The 17,155-nt window shown below is 40.2% G+C and overlaps 1 protein-coding gene across 3 annotated transcripts in view; it reads right to left on the bottom strand.

The window, feature by feature from the left end:
• LOC131362523 (retinoic acid receptor beta-like) overlaps positions 1–17,155 on the bottom strand; it is a 162,617-nt gene that overhangs the window by 22,900 nt on the left and 122,562 nt on the right. For all 3 annotated transcript variants that reach the window (XM_058404556.1, XM_058404557.1, XM_058404558.1), the window contains 2 exons: positions 11,652–11,793; positions 134–294 (listed from right to left, as the gene is read on the bottom strand). In XM_058404556.1, coding sequence (XP_058260539.1) covers positions 134–294; positions 11,652–11,793 — 303 coding nt within the window. The remainder of the gene's footprint in view (positions 1–133; positions 295–11,651; positions 11,794–17,155) is intronic.

Raw genomic sequence — 17,155 nt, 5'->3', positions numbered from 1 at the left:
AGGAATTTATTTAGATTTTGCAAAGCACAGTGAAACATGATAAATTAATCCTTGAGCAAGATCCCCAAGTTCCCTTATTATGGCCTGCTGTATCTAGTGTGTGTGTGTGTGTGTGTTTGAGGTGAATTCTTACCGTGGTGTATTTGCCCAGCTGGCAGAGGGATGGGAACGTCTCCTGGTGAGCCCTCCGGATTTTTTCAATGATGGCCTCCAGCTCAGCCGTGAGCTCATAGGTTTCTGTCAGCTCGGGCTTCAGACTTTCCTTCTTCTTTTTATTCCTGTCATTCCTCACAGCTGCAAGGGGAATTAAGGAAAAAAATTCATCAGTGGGCCTTCATCTTTATCCTTTCTTCCCCTTTCTTCTCCTTAACTAACTTTAAATGAAATTTTTTTTTTGCACTTTAATTCAATACAAAACAAAAAAGGTGAAATTCGTAACTACATTAAAATGGAATACGACTTAATGTAAATTATTGATGTTATAGTGAATACCTTAGATGAAGATAAAAGCCTTTTTTCCTACATACGAACTGAGTATACCAACGTTACATAAATAAGCTATCCACTTATAGAACTAAATCAGGATGAACAGAAACCGAGAGCTCCAATCTTTCAGTAATGACACCGCCAATCATTATCTCCAAGCTTACCAGAGATCATAAGAGACAAAGCCTTGAAAAAGCTCCATAACCCCCGAGGTCAATGAAAACAAACCGCGGTGTGCAAGAGCCGAACAAAAGGAGGTCAATGAAAGCAGACTTCAAACTAGTTTATTTGAAACAGGGTCACTCAGACGTGATGGACATTAAGTCTTCCATAGAGGCCTTGAGGCTTTAACTTCTCATTGGCATGACTCTCATCGGGGCCAATGGAGCAAGAGAGCGAATCCTTCACCTTCTGCATTAGTCATGCAGGCAGCCGTCTCATGATTAATACAGACGAGGCTTATGAAGCCGGACAAGCTTTACGACATCATTAAGAGGGGAACACCTGGTGCTGTGCAGGGGGCCGTCTGGGGACCATCCAATTTCATTAAGCCTTGGAGGAGATGCAGGAGAAGTGGTACCTTGGACCAGAGCTCGGTGCTAGCTTGGAAAAAATTATTACTCAACGATGCTTGTCTGATAAAACTCAAAGGCTGCTGCAATTCCCTTGTGATCTTATAGAAAGAGGAACTGACTCCCAGTGACGCCTCTATTCACCTGCCCTTAGGTTCCAGTGCAATCATTAATATTTATATAGCAAATGTATGGGCGGTCTGCTAACAGGAATATTATAGCAGGCAGAATGGGAAAAACATTATTTAACACTATACAACACTAGTCTTTGTCAAAAGACAGGACAGTTCGGTGTTAACTGCAGGAATAGTAAGACGTGCAGTGACCATGGTCATATTATAATACAGGTAAAGTTTTAGTTATAGTCAACAGCATTAAAAGATATTTATTGTTGGTCATTTAAAAAAAAGGGTCTTAATAAGATGTGAGAGGAAAACACTGTAAAATTTGCCTACTTAAATAGTAAAAAAATATATATTTACAAAGTACAGCCTGATGTAAAGTACAATCTGGTGTGATTGCTATTTAATAACAAGCAGCTCCTTCTTTTTTACTAACCAAAAAGATCACAGTGTTTTGAATCAAATTTTAAAGGTGTGTACGTATTAGATTAGATTAGATACGATCAGATTTAACTTTATTGCCGTCGTATAAATACATGTAAAAAGCCAATGACATGCAGTTAGCATTTAACCAGAAGTGCATAGCGGTATATTTCTATACAATAAATTATAAAAGATATAAGATACCAGATACAAGGTGGGCTCAGTGTTTGCACCTGGGTTCAACAACCCAGCCACTCAGGGGGTTAGTTATCAGTGCCCTGGATAAAATGGTACGATTGCGCCAGGAAATTATTTTTAATTATTAAAAATAATGAACAGACCTTGAACAGAGAGTAGCTGAAGGACACCAATATGCATATAAAGCTGGCATGAGGTGAGAGGTGAGACGTGAGAACATCCTATACGTCCTTTCCCCTTCAGTAAACTGGTTTCATGTGAATTTCATTTGTGTTTCACACCAAACTACAGAAACGTTTAGTTTTCAGGCGTCACCTTAGCAAGGATTCAAACCAGTAACGACAACTCTGTATTTATTATTTATATTTATGCACCCTAACAGAAATACTGGAAATTCTCTGTGCCGCAAAGCCGTACTTGTTTTGGTTAAAAGGATAAAAACTTTTCCTGCAGAAAGGTGATCTGGACTGTAGCGGCTTCATGCTCATAAACAATGATGCCCCCGGCACAATGTAGTTTTACTTTACATGCATAATGAACAGACCCCCCCACCCCACACACACACACACACAAACACCCCCTGCTCGTCCATTTTGGGTGTCTTCTGAGCTAATTACCCGGCTCAGTGACACCAGTTCCACATCTCCAACATAACATGTTTCTCTTGTTCTGAACAACAAACTCTCTGATAATACAATCAACCCGGATTTCTGTCTTTGTGTGTTCTAGTAGCATCATCAAAATGAAGTCACGGCACAACCATGGATGCTCTGATCCCGTAACTTATATCTGATATCCGTATAGTGCTGAAATGTAAATAAAAATAGCAACAATACTGAATAGAATCAGAAAAAGAATTAAAAGTTCATTGGCATCAAGTAGTTGAGACAGTTAGACAAGCACTTTATGAGGGATCTTCCTTATTTGTGCAAATTAATAACACATGCAAAAAAAAAAAAAAAAAAGCAAAACTGATACACAAACAAGATTTTTTTGAGGAAAAGCATGTTTTATTTATTTATTTATTTATTTATTAAATATTATTTTAACATTTTTTCATCTTGGTGAACCTGACACAACAATAACTGTAATAATAATAATAATAATAATAATAATAATAATAATAATAATAATAAAAATATTAATATTTAATAAAAAAATAACTACAATTCATAATTCCTCTACTCCACTTTTAATTTTTAGTTATTTTTTAATACGTATTCTTTAGTATTATAATATAATGAGTGATGCACTGATTGGGTAGCATTTTTTAATTTTGTTGTACATGTTACAATGACAATAAAGACATTCTATTCTATTCTATTCTATTCTATTCTATTCTATTCTATTCTATTCTATTTCTAGTCTCTGTTCCACTGACTCACTAATGAAGAGGACAAACTGAAAAGACAAAGCTTGTGGGTGCTTAAGCCTTGTGCTCAGTACTGTATATATATATATATATATATATATATTTTACCAGAATACACCCTCATGTCTTGTATTTTGCTTTCATATCCTATTATGAAAAATGTTCTCCCTTTAATCTGTGTTACAGTCCAGAAATAATTGCATGTCTAAAAAATTCTCCAATTATTCGCTTTAAAACACGCTCATTTACAACACATGAAAACTTATCAGACTGCACACATAATTCAGCAAATCTTTTTAATGGGCTTGAACTAAATCATGGCTAAATAATGTTATCTCTGAAACTTTTTTTCCCCCCTTGTAAGCAGCTAAACACGATTTTGCTCTCGTTTCTGGTTTAATATCGTATTTTATGGACTGCTACTATTAGATGTTGTTAAGTGTAATTTTATGCAGATTTCACCCTTGCATGTTTAGTTTACTAATCCTGTTTTACTAATTATTACCATCAACAAAGCATGCTAGTTTTTTAGAACAAATGACTCAATTATTCATTTATATATTTAGAGTATTAAAATCTTCCATCATGTGAGCTTTGGGCTCTGCAAAACCAAATTATTTGGGATTTTCGGCTGTTGCCATTTAAAGGGTTCGTGGTTAGTGCATGATTGGAAATAGTGTGTAATTGAAGCCTGAAGACTGGACCATTTGCGGATTTGTGTGTCCAGTCATTAATGGACTTAGCCAAAAAAAAAAAAAAAAATCTTAAAAAGGAACCATTTTAAAGATAACCTTACTGATGCCGGCAACAGCATGCTGAAAAGATGTTTGTCTATCTAATCCCTTTGGATTCTTTGAGACTGGCGATTAATTATCCTCTTGATGTGACAAACTAGTAAACAAAGTAAACAAAGACATAAAGGAGGCTTTGTGTCTAAGGAGCTCGGCGAGATCAGAGTTGGCTCGTACGGTCCACAGATCAGTGGTAGCCTTGCTCTATTTGCGGTAGTTGAAAAAGGTCTCATGAGTCTGTGATCACAGCCACTAACACACAAATACAACAGCGGGGGCACTCTAATGTTTCTTAGGATCAATGCACCAAAGCGTTCAGGCCTCCAGGAAAATAGACAAAAGCAGACAGACAGAGCCAAAAAAGATGGAGTCACAAGGACACCAGAAAATGAAATTATACTCAGTATGGGAGACACAGACAGTATCCTACATCATGGCCTGTTTTCAAGCACAAGGCACTTCGTCTTAGTTACTGTGCCTTAAGTATTAAAGATCGGGAAGCTTTCTGCTCCTCAGTCCATGAAGCCAGTTGAATGGATTTAGAGGCTTTGCTCTTTACGTGGCTGAGCCATTGGGCAGCACGCTTCAGAGATTACAGCGTGATAGGGATCTAACACACTGACTTAACAGCCACTTGAAGCTGCCACGTTTACAGCAGCAGGTGTCAGTGTGGTAAATGCCACTATCAGTAGCACCGAGGCTCTCCTAATCCCAAACATGATCTGAACAACAATAACACTCGACTTTAAAATGTGCGAAAGCTAGGTATGTGTATGTGTATCTGCTATACAATTAATCCATCTCGTTGGATCAGAATGGAGAATTTATTTATTTATTTATTTATTTATTTTGGGGGAAGATTTTGAGAGTGGTTGTTGGTATAATACGATGGTTCGAGCTGACGGGAAGCTTACAGTACCATTCTTTACAACTACGGAGAACAGAAAAGCGGCTCAGAAAGCACAGAACGGAATTTTATTTAATAAACAATTTCATTCGTTTCTATCGTATATGCATTTTGGAGCATCTGTGAAACATGTTAGTTCCTGGTCCACTGATCTTACAGCAGCTATAAATAATCATTCTCTCACCAGCCTCCCTCCTTTCTATCCGTCTTTAATTTTTTCTCACATCACTGATTTCTGAGAGTGGCTGTTGGTATAACATGATGGTTCGAGCTGACAGGAAGCTTAACCACTCTCTCCAACCACGGTGAACAGAAAAGCAGCTCTGAAGCAGATACTGAGACTATAACAGGCATCAAACAGACTGATGGAAACTGGACAGATTCACTCTGTCCACTCTTCAGCTGTTCAATTGAAGTGGACGGTGAATGTACACTATGCTACTACAATAACCCCAGTGTTAACTCTACACACTGTCCGAAAAAATATCAACATTCTGGATTGTAAAGCACTAATAAGACACAAACATGACCTTCAAAGTCCATTTATATACATTTAATACTCTAGAACTGGATTAAGAGGTGGTGGTAGGTTCAAGTGGTTAAGGATCTAAGTCACTGACTAGAAGATCGGGGTTCAGGCCCTAGCACCACCAAGCTGTCACTGCTGGGAGCTTGAGTAAGATCCCCTAACCCCCCATGCTCTAGGGGCGCTGCATCAAGGCTGACCCTGTGCTCTGACCCCAACCTCCTAGGATGGGATATGTGAAAAAAGTTTTTCACTGTATATGTGAAATCCTGATCCCACACTGGCCCTTTGCGGATAAGACTGGACACACCTTTATTAGATATTGTCAAAATCTCTGATATCGACAATATTTAAACAAAAGGTTTTCATTCATTTATTAACAGAACGCTCATCTAGCTTCTTTAACTCTTTTACCCAGAGTCCAAAAAAGGAATTTCTGCCTCGTTTTTCGCCATGTCCATGTTCAGTAGTGAATTTCTTTGTTACTTCACACTGCACAGCGGCGGTTAACGGCTCATATGAATGTAGACACTCAGCGTTTAAGAATTTGTAAGCATTTCTATTTTTACCTAGCCTAAAACAAGCAATATGTTCATGGCAACGTTGATATCAACCAACATTTCTGCTTCTCACCGAGATGCTCCAAGCATCTACAATCTGAAGGTGTTCATCTTCAACTGTGTAAGGTTATAAACACACTGCAAGCCCTGACTCGTTTTATATCGGACTCGCGGCCAGAAAATAATTCATACGTTTAAACTGATTGAAAATGTCATTTCATTTCTCTCTGTGATCTGAACGCACCACAGCTACCGAGACCGGATCGTGCAAAAGCCCCCAAAAAACATGAACTATGGGCTTACACTGTATATAATATAATGTACTGTATATAGGTAGATTGTGAACATATGCTTGACGTACTGCAAATCATAAAAATAGCTCCTGAGTGTGGCTTTAGTGGGAGACGGGTAGCTTTTTCTTTGTGTTTTAATGGAGTCCATGACGCAATGCCTGCCGAGGTTCGGGTTTTATTTCAAACGCTGCCCAGCGAGACAAGTACAGCGAGTTCCTTTCTGAACAAGACTAGGCAGGCTTACTTCTTTTTTTTTCCCAGCCGGCAGTCAGCCGAGAAGTTGTTCGCATTACTTTACCGAAACTTGAGAAGCGTCGTATAGAGGTATTTTTCTCACACTCATATTCTGATAAATCTCCCATGACGGGAGCAAATACGACTCGGAGCCGATTGTTCTGTCTCCTGGCCAATAAGCTCCCACTCTGTTTTCCAGCCAGAGCTTCGCTTCATCATGCAAAGGACAGAACACCATTAAATAAATGACATTTAATACTCTTCTCCGCAAGAGGGAATAAATCCAGGCGAGGATCCCACCTGTGGGAGTGTCTCTGCCTCTCCGACTAAATGTACTCCTAATGTGCCTTTTCTTTCTGCTCAATCTAGCAGCTATCATCAGCTTAACCGCCTCTTTTATTGAGCAGTACTTAACACACACAAATAAAAAGCGAGTGGCTGGGAGAGGGGCTCAGGGGCTTGGGTTTCTATTTCAGAGCACCTCTTGAACATCTGAGCACACTTGAACGTCACAGAATTAATGCAAGCGTTAATTGAGTGCTATGGTAATGTGTTTCCTTCGTTATTTATCCGAGTCTGATCACTGAATGATTTGATTCGGAATCCTTCACAACTAAATGAAATCAGACATAAATAGGAAACGTCTTGTTGCACTTAAAGTAGTACATTCAAATTAGTTTTTAAGGAAGCAGGCCACATGTGTGATTAAGTTAGGGATCGATTATATTTTCTAATTGTTAAACAATGACACTAATAATCAATCAAATAATCAATCATCAGCAGCCTTTCTTTATTCCCCGCCTTTCATTTTTCTCTCTTTAATAAGTTAAAACAATGCAGCTTGCCATGTTACAGAGACACTAAGTCTTCCGTCCTGAAGAAGATTCACACTTATCTATGAGTGCTACCAAGCTGGATCCCTTCCAACAATGCTAAATATTGTTTTTAAATCTATTTACACATGTATAGCTTACAGAAAGTACAGAAATTATAATGTGTCAGAAAAAGAGCATTGATGGAAACCTCGAAGATGGAACAAACGTCAGATCGGCCGAACACTTTCCGACCAATCAGATACGAGACTTCTGCGATTAATATAGATTTTTTTTATAGACTTCTTCGTGTAATCATTTTGTCTAGTCTGTTTAGTACTAATTATGTATTATTTACAAACAAAAGTGAATGATGAATAAATAAATAACTGTGAGAGAATCATGTCGTTTTCCTGTATCTTTCTCAGCATATGGTTTAGAATCTTCATATGCTTATTATATTCATTTATTTAATGGCTTTTAATGGCCCACCACCCATCCCAGCTTCAGTCTTTTTCCTTTGATTTCTGCTGTGTGTGTGTGTGTGTGTGTGTGTGTGTTTGGTGTTCGTGTAAAAGAAAGAGGTGGTTATGTTAACGGCATACGTCGATCATGTTCCCATCCAGGCTGGCCATCTGTGCAGCATGCGACCCACCATTGCGACAGATGCCCCGGGAAATAAACACAATATTTCTCCCATGCTTTTGTCACAAACACACACTGGCAGTGAAGCGGCGACAGACTGAGACGAGGAGAGTGAGGGCCATGGACATCATTCCTGCACAGAGTCAGTGTGGGGAAGAGGGAAGAGGATCATGATTGGTGGAAGAAAAGCATGTCCATAACCAGGCCTAAGTCATTCTCTCTTCAGGGATCTAAATACACATTTCCTCTCTCTCTATCTCTCTCTATCTCTCTCTCTCTTTCTGTCTGACTCTCTCTCTCTCTGACTTTGTCTGCCTGTCTCTCTCTCTCTCTCTCTCTCTCTCTCTTTCTGTCTGACTCTCTCTCTCTCTCTCTCTCTGACTTTGTCTGCCTGTCTCTCTGTCTATCTCGCTCTCTGTGTCTGTCTCTCTGTTTGTTTGTCTGTCTGTCTCTCTTTCTCTCTCTCTATCTGCCTGTCTCTCTGTCTGTCTGTCTACCCCCCTCTCTCTCTTTCACTCTCTGTCTCTCCCTCTCTGTCTGTCTGTCTCCTTCTCTGTCTGTTTCTCTTTCTTTCTCTCTCTCTCTCTCTGTCTTTCTCTGTCTGTCTCTTTCTCTCTGTCTCTCTCTCTCCCTGTCTGTCTGTCTCTCCCTCTCTCTCTGTCTATCTGACTCTCACTGTCTGTCTCTTTCTCTCTCTCTGTCTTTCTCTGTCTGTCTCTCTCTCTCTGTCTTTCTCTGTCTCTCCCTCTCTCTCTGTCTGTCTGTCTCTCTCTCTCTCTCTCTCTCTCTCTCTCTCTCTCTCTCTGTGTGTCTGTCTGCCTGTCTCTCTCTCTTTGTCTCTCTCGCTCTCTCTTTCTCTCTCTCTCTTTCTGTCCCTAGGCTCAAAGATCTGAAAACCCTGAGATGGATGTCTGTGAGTATGTATGTTTGTATGAGAGTAAAAAGAGAGTGAGAGAGAGAGAGAGAGTGCTACAGCTGCTGTTGTGTCCTAATGATTCTTCAGCATCACCCAGAGGAGTGAATCTCACCAGGTGACTGCCAGATGCTGACATCTTCCTTTAGGCTGCTTAGCCTAATAATAATGTTACCTATTTTAGCTTTCCCAGGAGATGTGCGGTGACACATGGCTAAATTGACAGGATTATTAAGAAATTCACTTCTTTTTAAATAACAATTTTCCTCGCTTGTCTCTAAATATTGTCATATCTATTCTACCTGAACGAGTCAAACAACAAGGAAGAAATGTCTGCGCCTCCTATCAAGAATTATTTTCATTTTGTGAGTTAAATCAAATAGATTTATTTCATTTATTATTATTTATGTTTACTGTTTATTATTATTTAAGATTTATTATTAGACTTATTTCACAAATACGATTACAACATTTTTAGTTTTCTTTAGTTGCTCAGAAATATTTCATTCCACTTGATTTTTCTCCAGTGTGTGTACATGTCATATGCATGTGTACTGTATTGTGTTATTGTATATGTTGTTTAAGGGAAAGCCCATTAAATATCGCTGTGGCTAAATTCAGAAAAAATCAGGTTTTGGTCAAAACTGAATATTGCACTTATAACAAATGTGGACAATTTTAAGAAACCATTTATAATCATTCTACAATGTGGAATGTTTTTATTTACCTAATCTAACTTCTTGTTTTCAATCCAATTTAATACCGCTGATTCATTTCCCTGAATGCGTCATTGGGCATCAAGGCAGGATACACCCTAGACGGAGTGCCAACCCATCGCAGGGCACACACACACATTCCGGGCAATTTAGAGACTCCAATCAGCCTAGAAGCATGTCTTTGGACTGTGGGAGGAAACCAGAGCACCCAGAGGAAACCCACCAACATGGGAGAACATGCAAACTCCACACACACAGTGAGCAGGAGTGAGACTCGAACCCAGGACACTGGAGGTGAACATGCTAATCACTAAGCCACTGTGCTGCCCACCTCTGATTCATATTCATGCAAAAGACAAACATACACCGATCAGGCATAACATTATGACCGGTGAAGTGAATAAGACTGATGATCTCCTCATCATGGCACCTGTTAGTGGGTGGGATATATTAAGCAGCAAGTGAACATTTTGTCCTCAAAGTTGATGTTAGAAGCAGGAAAAATGGACAAGTGTAAGGATGAAGGGACAAATTGTGATGGCTAGACCACTGGATCAGAGCATCTCCAAAACTGCAGCTCTTGTGGGGTGTTCCCGGTCTGCAGTGGTCAGTATCTATCAAAAGTGGTCCAAGGAAGGAACAGTGGTGAACCGGTGACAGGTTCATGGGCGGCCGAGGCTCATTGATGCACCTTGGGAGTGAAGGCTGACCCGTGTGATCCGATCCAACAGACGAGCTACTGTTCAAATTGCTGAAGAAGTTAATGCTGGTTCTGATAGATGGAAAGGTGTGCCTCAAACACAATATTAGTGGTGTATATCAGTTCAGAAAAGTCTGTAGATTTTATTCTGTAGAAGAAATCTGAATAGTGGACAAACTACTATAAGCGTTTGATCAGACTATATGAATGATTAGCATATCAAATATTTTCCGAAATTTAAATGAACTTTGCCATACTTGTGGGATCCCTGCTATCATAAACTTTTTCCAGTTCCCTGGCAGCACCCTCCGCTCCTTTATAGATGGAATAAAGAAAGAAGAGCAGGATGAATGTTTAAGAAATCACCGTCTGGATTGTTCTTTTGTCCCAGAAATGTGTGCGGAAAAGAATCACCTCTTCTCTCATGGCAAATGGAGCATGAAGTGGACCAGGAGCTATAAACGCTGATGCAATCAACGTGCTCCAATAACGTGTGAAATGCAAAGCACTCCGATCTGTGAGAACAAGGCGACAAGAGCGCGAGGGCGCAGACGGCGCAATGATGCATTCAGCAGCCCAAGTGCCCTATTTCAAGGGTACTATAAGAGCAACGGGTGAATCTACGGTGTCCTGATGTGCCACGATAGTGTTAATCATGTTTTTTTCCAATTTCCTTTTGTGCTGTCTGATGAAGCAGGTTGGGGGAAAAAAATATTTATTAAATTAAAGAAGCAAGCAGTGAAGTGGGCTACGGGTGCATCTGGAAGAAAGCATCAAGATTCAAGTGCCAGGAAGTCAGTTATCAGTGGAGTATGAAAATGCTTTAAGAGCAAAAAAAATAAAATAAAATAATACGCCGTATCTGCGAAGGTATCTACAGTTTTATCTTCCAAATGCCATTTCCACATTCTGAAAACTGCTGATACTGATGTTATCTTTAAAAAGGAAAATGCCACGATGACAGCAGAGCCATTCGCTTCCGTTCACCTGATTCTATGCAAATGTTCTACAAACGTCTAAAGAAAATGCCTGAATATAGCAAAAAAATAAAGTTTCTACGCGTGGCGAAGTTGAAGTATTGCCACGGGAAAGGCGTGCTAAAAAGAATAAATGATGCTGGAGACGTTTCGGGTTTTGCTAAGCTCCGAGGTTCAAATCTGGTGACCTGTGAATTCGTATCGTATGGAGACCAATCGAAGATCGACGCGCCACAGCGTGACCTTTTTTTCAGAAAAACCGTGATAAAGGAAGCGGCGTCGCATCATCCTGTTTTATACAACATAGCTTTATACGACGCCGTTGCAACAACAGTGCAAGCAAGTTGGACTCCATAATGTGTGTGTGTATGTGTGTGTTGGTTAGCATGGGCTTTAACACTCACACTCTTTAGACATTCCGACAGCAAAGCACTTCTGCAGACGGCAGTACTGGCAGCGGTTCCTCGTCACCTTGTTGATAATACAGTTCTTGTCCCTGTGACATGTGTACACCATGTTCTTCTGGATGCTCCTGCGGAAAAAACCCTGAAAGGTGAGAGAGACAGAAAGAAAGAATGTCCAGTATTAGTAAATCCATCCATGCATTGTCTATACCCGCTTTATTTCTAATCAGGGTCACGCTGGAGCCTACCCCAGCACATACTGGGTGAAAGGCAGGGGTATACCAGTCCATCACAGGACCACACATATAGACAGACAACCACACACACTCATTCATTCTTATGGGGAATTGAGAATCACCAATCATACATGTTTTCGGACTGTGGGAGGAAACCGGCGTACCCCCAGGCAAGCACGGGGAGAACATGCAAACTCCACACAGAAACTGCCTGTTCGAACCCAGGATTCGAACCCAGGACCTTCTTGCTGTGAGGCAACAGTGCTAACCACTAAGTCACCACGCTGCCTTTTGTGTTGGGACTGGGATCCCACGGGATGCCACCAAAATGCAGCACAAGTGACTTTCAGGTGCAAGAAAGCAGACAGATATGAAGAAAGAAATACCTCAGTACCTCATTTACATTATTTGCTATATTTACAGCATCCTGAGTAACTGCCTGGTCATATATATGTGTGTATATATATATATATATATATATAGACCTGGATCTGCATGATTTCATGTATTGAACCTGCCTGAATGATCCGTTGTACTGGTGTTAATAAAATGAATGGTGTATATGCCTTTGAAAAAATATAAACACGTATTCTTATGGACTTGCTGATTCAGGTGCAGATATGGATATTCAGAGCACTCAAAACGTACAGATATCTCTATTGAGATACATTACACCCATAATGCATATACACAAAGAGCTAGAATTGTAGAAACTTCCCTACAACACTGACAAACGTATAGTTTAGCCTTAGAAGACAGCAATACGTATACGTATATGATGTATCAGGTAAAAAGCAGAGTATAAATGAGGATTTTAACCCTAAATTTACAGTATGATACAAGTGCATGCTTAAAATACACTCAAGTATTCCAGAAATGATGATTTTTCATATATATTTATAAAGAAAACAACCAGTGTGAGTCTATACAGCGGTAATATTTAAAACCTTAAGCAAATAGCGTGTATATTAAATATATAGTATATCCCATCACATAAAGTCTCTCACGCGTGAGCCGATATATTTTATAGCTTTTGATGAATCACAATCATAATGAATAAACTCATAATGCAGCAAGTCATTTCCACAAATCTTCCGCGGTGAAGTTCTGTCATCCTAAACAAATCAAGGATGTCCAAGTAATTAAAGCAGCTTTATGGGAATTTCTGCTACGTGACAAACAGGCCCTGTGCTGAAGAGTTAATAGAATTCGTTAGAGAAGGCTCTATATTTAACACAGCCATCTGTTTTCCTGATTTTATTTACCGTGTCTGTGCGACTGTGTTTATTCTACCTGGTTTAATATCAGTACAAGAATCCGAACTATCTCCTTATTTTTTAAGGAATATTATTTAACATTGTATAAAACCAAACAAATGTAAAAGGTTGCATGTTCGTATTATGAATAGTGGTCTAAACTGAATAAACCAGCTTCAGTGATTTCCTCAGAATGAATATTACATTTTTCTGCCTCGATCCATTTGACTGGCACAGAAACACAAAAATGACAGTGGTTTCCTTGGAAGAGGACGTTTTAAAAAATCCTTAATGGTTTTATAGTGAATATTAATATGTTATTGCTCCACCGAGGGCGGCGGTGACGATTAGTCATGTGCGGGTGTATGCACACACTCGCCGAAGCATGTATGTATGTCTTTCCTGAGGACGACTGAATTTCCATTTGCCTTGCGCTCCGAGTGACTGATGGGACCTTATGCTTTCATTAGAGGCTAAGCAGAATGCATGATGGTTAATGTATTTGAGAGAAGAGCAGAAATAGCCAAGTCCAAAGCCTATCGCCTCTGCCAGTAGCGTCCCTCGACTGACATCATGTGACCTCTCTGAGGTCAAGCCGGCCGCTTTATGAAGTATCCTTCATTCAGCTAATAGACGTCTTTATTCACGGTGATCTCAGCTTCCTACGCATCACTCGTCCTCTGATGGATGAAGATGGGAAAGGGTTTTGGATAGCAGATGCTTATTGTGTTCAGCCTGGCTGCCATGCCCAAGGCTACAGCAGTGATGCATCACCAGAGGCCCCCATCATCCCAGTGACCACAGCGGTCACAAGACACGCTGACTTGCTCCCCTTGAAACATACATTTGTGTCGACATTAAGGTTCAAAGGTTTGGTCCAACTAGCCTTTCTGACTTCATAATTTATCACCAAAAAATAAAAAATAAAAAAATAAAAACAAACAAACAAACAAATAATAAAAAATAAATAAAATAAAATAAATTAATTAATTGCATTTATTGTTAGGTAAAATTTTTTTTAATTCTTTTGGAAATGTCTAAATAATCTTCCATAAATTATTTTGTGTTTTGAAAGGGCTATGAAACAAAGAAAACTAAAATAAAATGAGATATTTTTAAAAGGTTTTTTAAAAGAAATTGTACTTGTTATGTATAGTTTGTCAATAATTCAATTTAGATTTATTTATTTATTTATTTATTTATTTTTGGTTCAATAAATGGAAAAAAAATGGATTTTTGTTTTTTATTTTTAAAGTATCATGAAACAGAAAATCATAGCCTGGACACAAACTTTTGGACTGTATTGTATCTGTACTGGCAGTACAGTTGAGCAGTTTCCCGGGTTCGATCCTGATCTCAGGTTATGGACAAGTTTTGCAAGGTCTCCCTATGTCCAGGTGGATTTGCTTAGAGTTCTAAAATGTATGTAGACATAAGTGTTCCTGGAATAGGTTCTGGATCCACTGGGCCCCTGACCAGAATAAAACACAGAATAAGTGAGCTCTGTGACAGAACGTCTACCACTGTTGCTGTTATTAAGAAGAATAAAAGCATTTGGAAACCCTTTGGCTTTCTCCGCGTTTTCATTTGAGTGTCTCATCCGTACTCCTGGTTTCGGTCTCTCTCTCTGCCTCTCTGATTGAGAGTTACCTGTGATTAAAGTGACCCGGAGGTGCTGATGCTTTGATAATTCCCGGGTTGCTCGGCTGTGGCCGGTTTTGTTCTCGGACGACTTAGACCAGGTGGCATGTAAACGGAGTAGATTAATGGACAAGATAGCGGTGGCCTGTTCATGAGCGCGTCTTTGATGAGAGTCCAGCTCATTGTAGTGATACAGAGATAAGCGCCGATCAACGTCAACCGGGCTTAGTGTAGATCTTCTTCCGAGAACCTACCTTCATCACGGGGAGCAAAGCAACCTGCCCCCTCCTCACTTTGTCTCTCTCTGTCTTCCTCTCCCATGTAAACAGCATCTTAACTAGGATCATTATCTTCCATCTTGTTATTTTAATGGTGGCAGGATAGGGTGACACGAGAGGCTAAAGCATTGCTGGGCTTCTCATTTACGGATTAAAAAAACTAAAGTGCTGCCAATCAATTATTTACTCGTCACACCCCCTATCCACCACCACCCCCCTCGCGGGTGGTTCTTTGTATAGCCTGAGCATTCAGTACGGGATTAGTTTTCTCTTAATCGCGCAGACATCTTATCGTGGCGGCCGAAAGCAGAGAGGACACCGGAGACCCTGGAGAGAAAGCGAAAGAGATGGCTGCAACTCAGATATTAATTACACCTGTAGAGCTCTGGAGTAAGGTGATGGGAGAGACGGAGGAGGAGGAAAGTTGTATCAGGTTACGGCTAGCTGAGCAGAATGGAACAAGAGGGAAGGATGTCGCTGTCGGCCTTTGTGAGTTTCTCTGTCGAACACGGAAGAGGTGAGGACCAGGTGGAGCTGAAAAACTGGAGTAAAGAACTGCTCGGGGATAGAAAAAGAAAAGGGGGAGTCATGGTGCACACAAAAGCGCCCATTGTCCTCTCATTTCAAACATGAAATCCCAGAAGATAACGGGGTTTTGAAGAAAAACCCGGTCTTTTCAACGGCTCAACAAGACGAACAAGAGACCCTCGATTACTCTTCACCTCTCTTGCCTTTGCCTGAATTTCTTTCTCTCTTGGTCGTGTTTGCTGCTTCTTTTGTTTCCACTCTTTTCCTGGACCTTTGCTTTACAAAACCTCAGATAGACAAACCTTCAAGAAGTTCTCATACGATGCTTTTTGCTTTCCTGTTGCTCTGGTTGCCTGAGTGCCTGGTAGGGTTGTGAGTTGTGGTCTTTACGCCAAATGAACCTACGTTTGGAACAAAATAGTCTGCAGCCACCAAGATTTAGATTTCTAGCAAATATCCACAAACAAATAGAGAGTGCAGGTGCAGATGGTGAACATACACTGTATAGAGAACCTTTTTGTAAAAATTGCAAAGAAAGCGAGATGATGGAGTGGAAAATGGAGTGCCATGTCATGAGAAAAAGCCATACTGCAGATACTCCAAATGAAAAATATGTGCACACCATGGTGGCCTTGCTCCCCATGCAAGGACTGAGAAACTGACAGAAGAAAGACACGTCTCCCTGATCCAATTCTTTAACTTTCTGGGCTAGTTTTTTGCGGCTGCTGAAATTTAGTTGTTCTGGAACTTTAGCTAAGACTTGGCAACCCTGCTGTCTGGGCAAGAAAATCCAGTCTAGTCTAAGAATTGGGTCCATACAGGTCTTGACCCCTTTACTATTACATCTAGCCAATGTGGATCAGTGACAGACCTAAAAGTCTTCAGCTGTCAATCATGGTAAAGAGAGACTTTCCACGTGAACAGAAATGATGGCAAAATCAGATCAGAAGCTCCTGGCTGTCTTACACTGTTAAAAAAGAATAGCTGAAACGCCACCAGCTTTTGTTGGTCCTTCTTTTTATACTAACCGCTGTGTCTGACACGAGGAACGTCAGGAAACAACAGAGCAACATGACATCAATGTCTGCCTTCTACCCTGAGCCTGTGGCTACCTGATACCACTTTTAAAAGATTGATGCAATTTAAAAAGAGCTTGTGGGGAGAAAGAAAAAACAACACCTCGGCTAGCTTATGAATCATGCTGGCATTCGGTACGCAAGTGAAGATCTGATTTGTGTCATACCATCAAACGCAAACCCTCCAATACATAACCTTCCCTCTGGGGCTTTGCAAACTGTGTCATCATCAGCCACGTTTTTGTAATGATAATCAGAGCAGCATCATTACATTTCAAGTGCATGATCTAAATGATATTGTGCGTGCATCAAAAACAGCTTGACATTCCCTGCACCCTCCCAGTGTCCTCCTTGATTTAAAACCTGACAGAAACTGCATTTGATCTCCTTTTCACTCAGACCTGTCACTCCTTGATGCTGATTTGACACTGATCATCTGCTCTGCCTGCCCTTGACGCCTTCGACGGCATCGGATTCCGAATATAAAAA

This window comes from Hemibagrus wyckioides, linkage group LG12, assembly GCF_019097595.1.
Source record: "Hemibagrus wyckioides isolate EC202008001 linkage group LG12, SWU_Hwy_1.0, whole genome shotgun sequence".
NCBI lineage: Eukaryota > Metazoa > Chordata > Actinopteri > Siluriformes > Bagridae > Hemibagrus > Hemibagrus wyckioides.
This window is presented reverse-complemented; position numbering and strand designations above follow the sequence as displayed.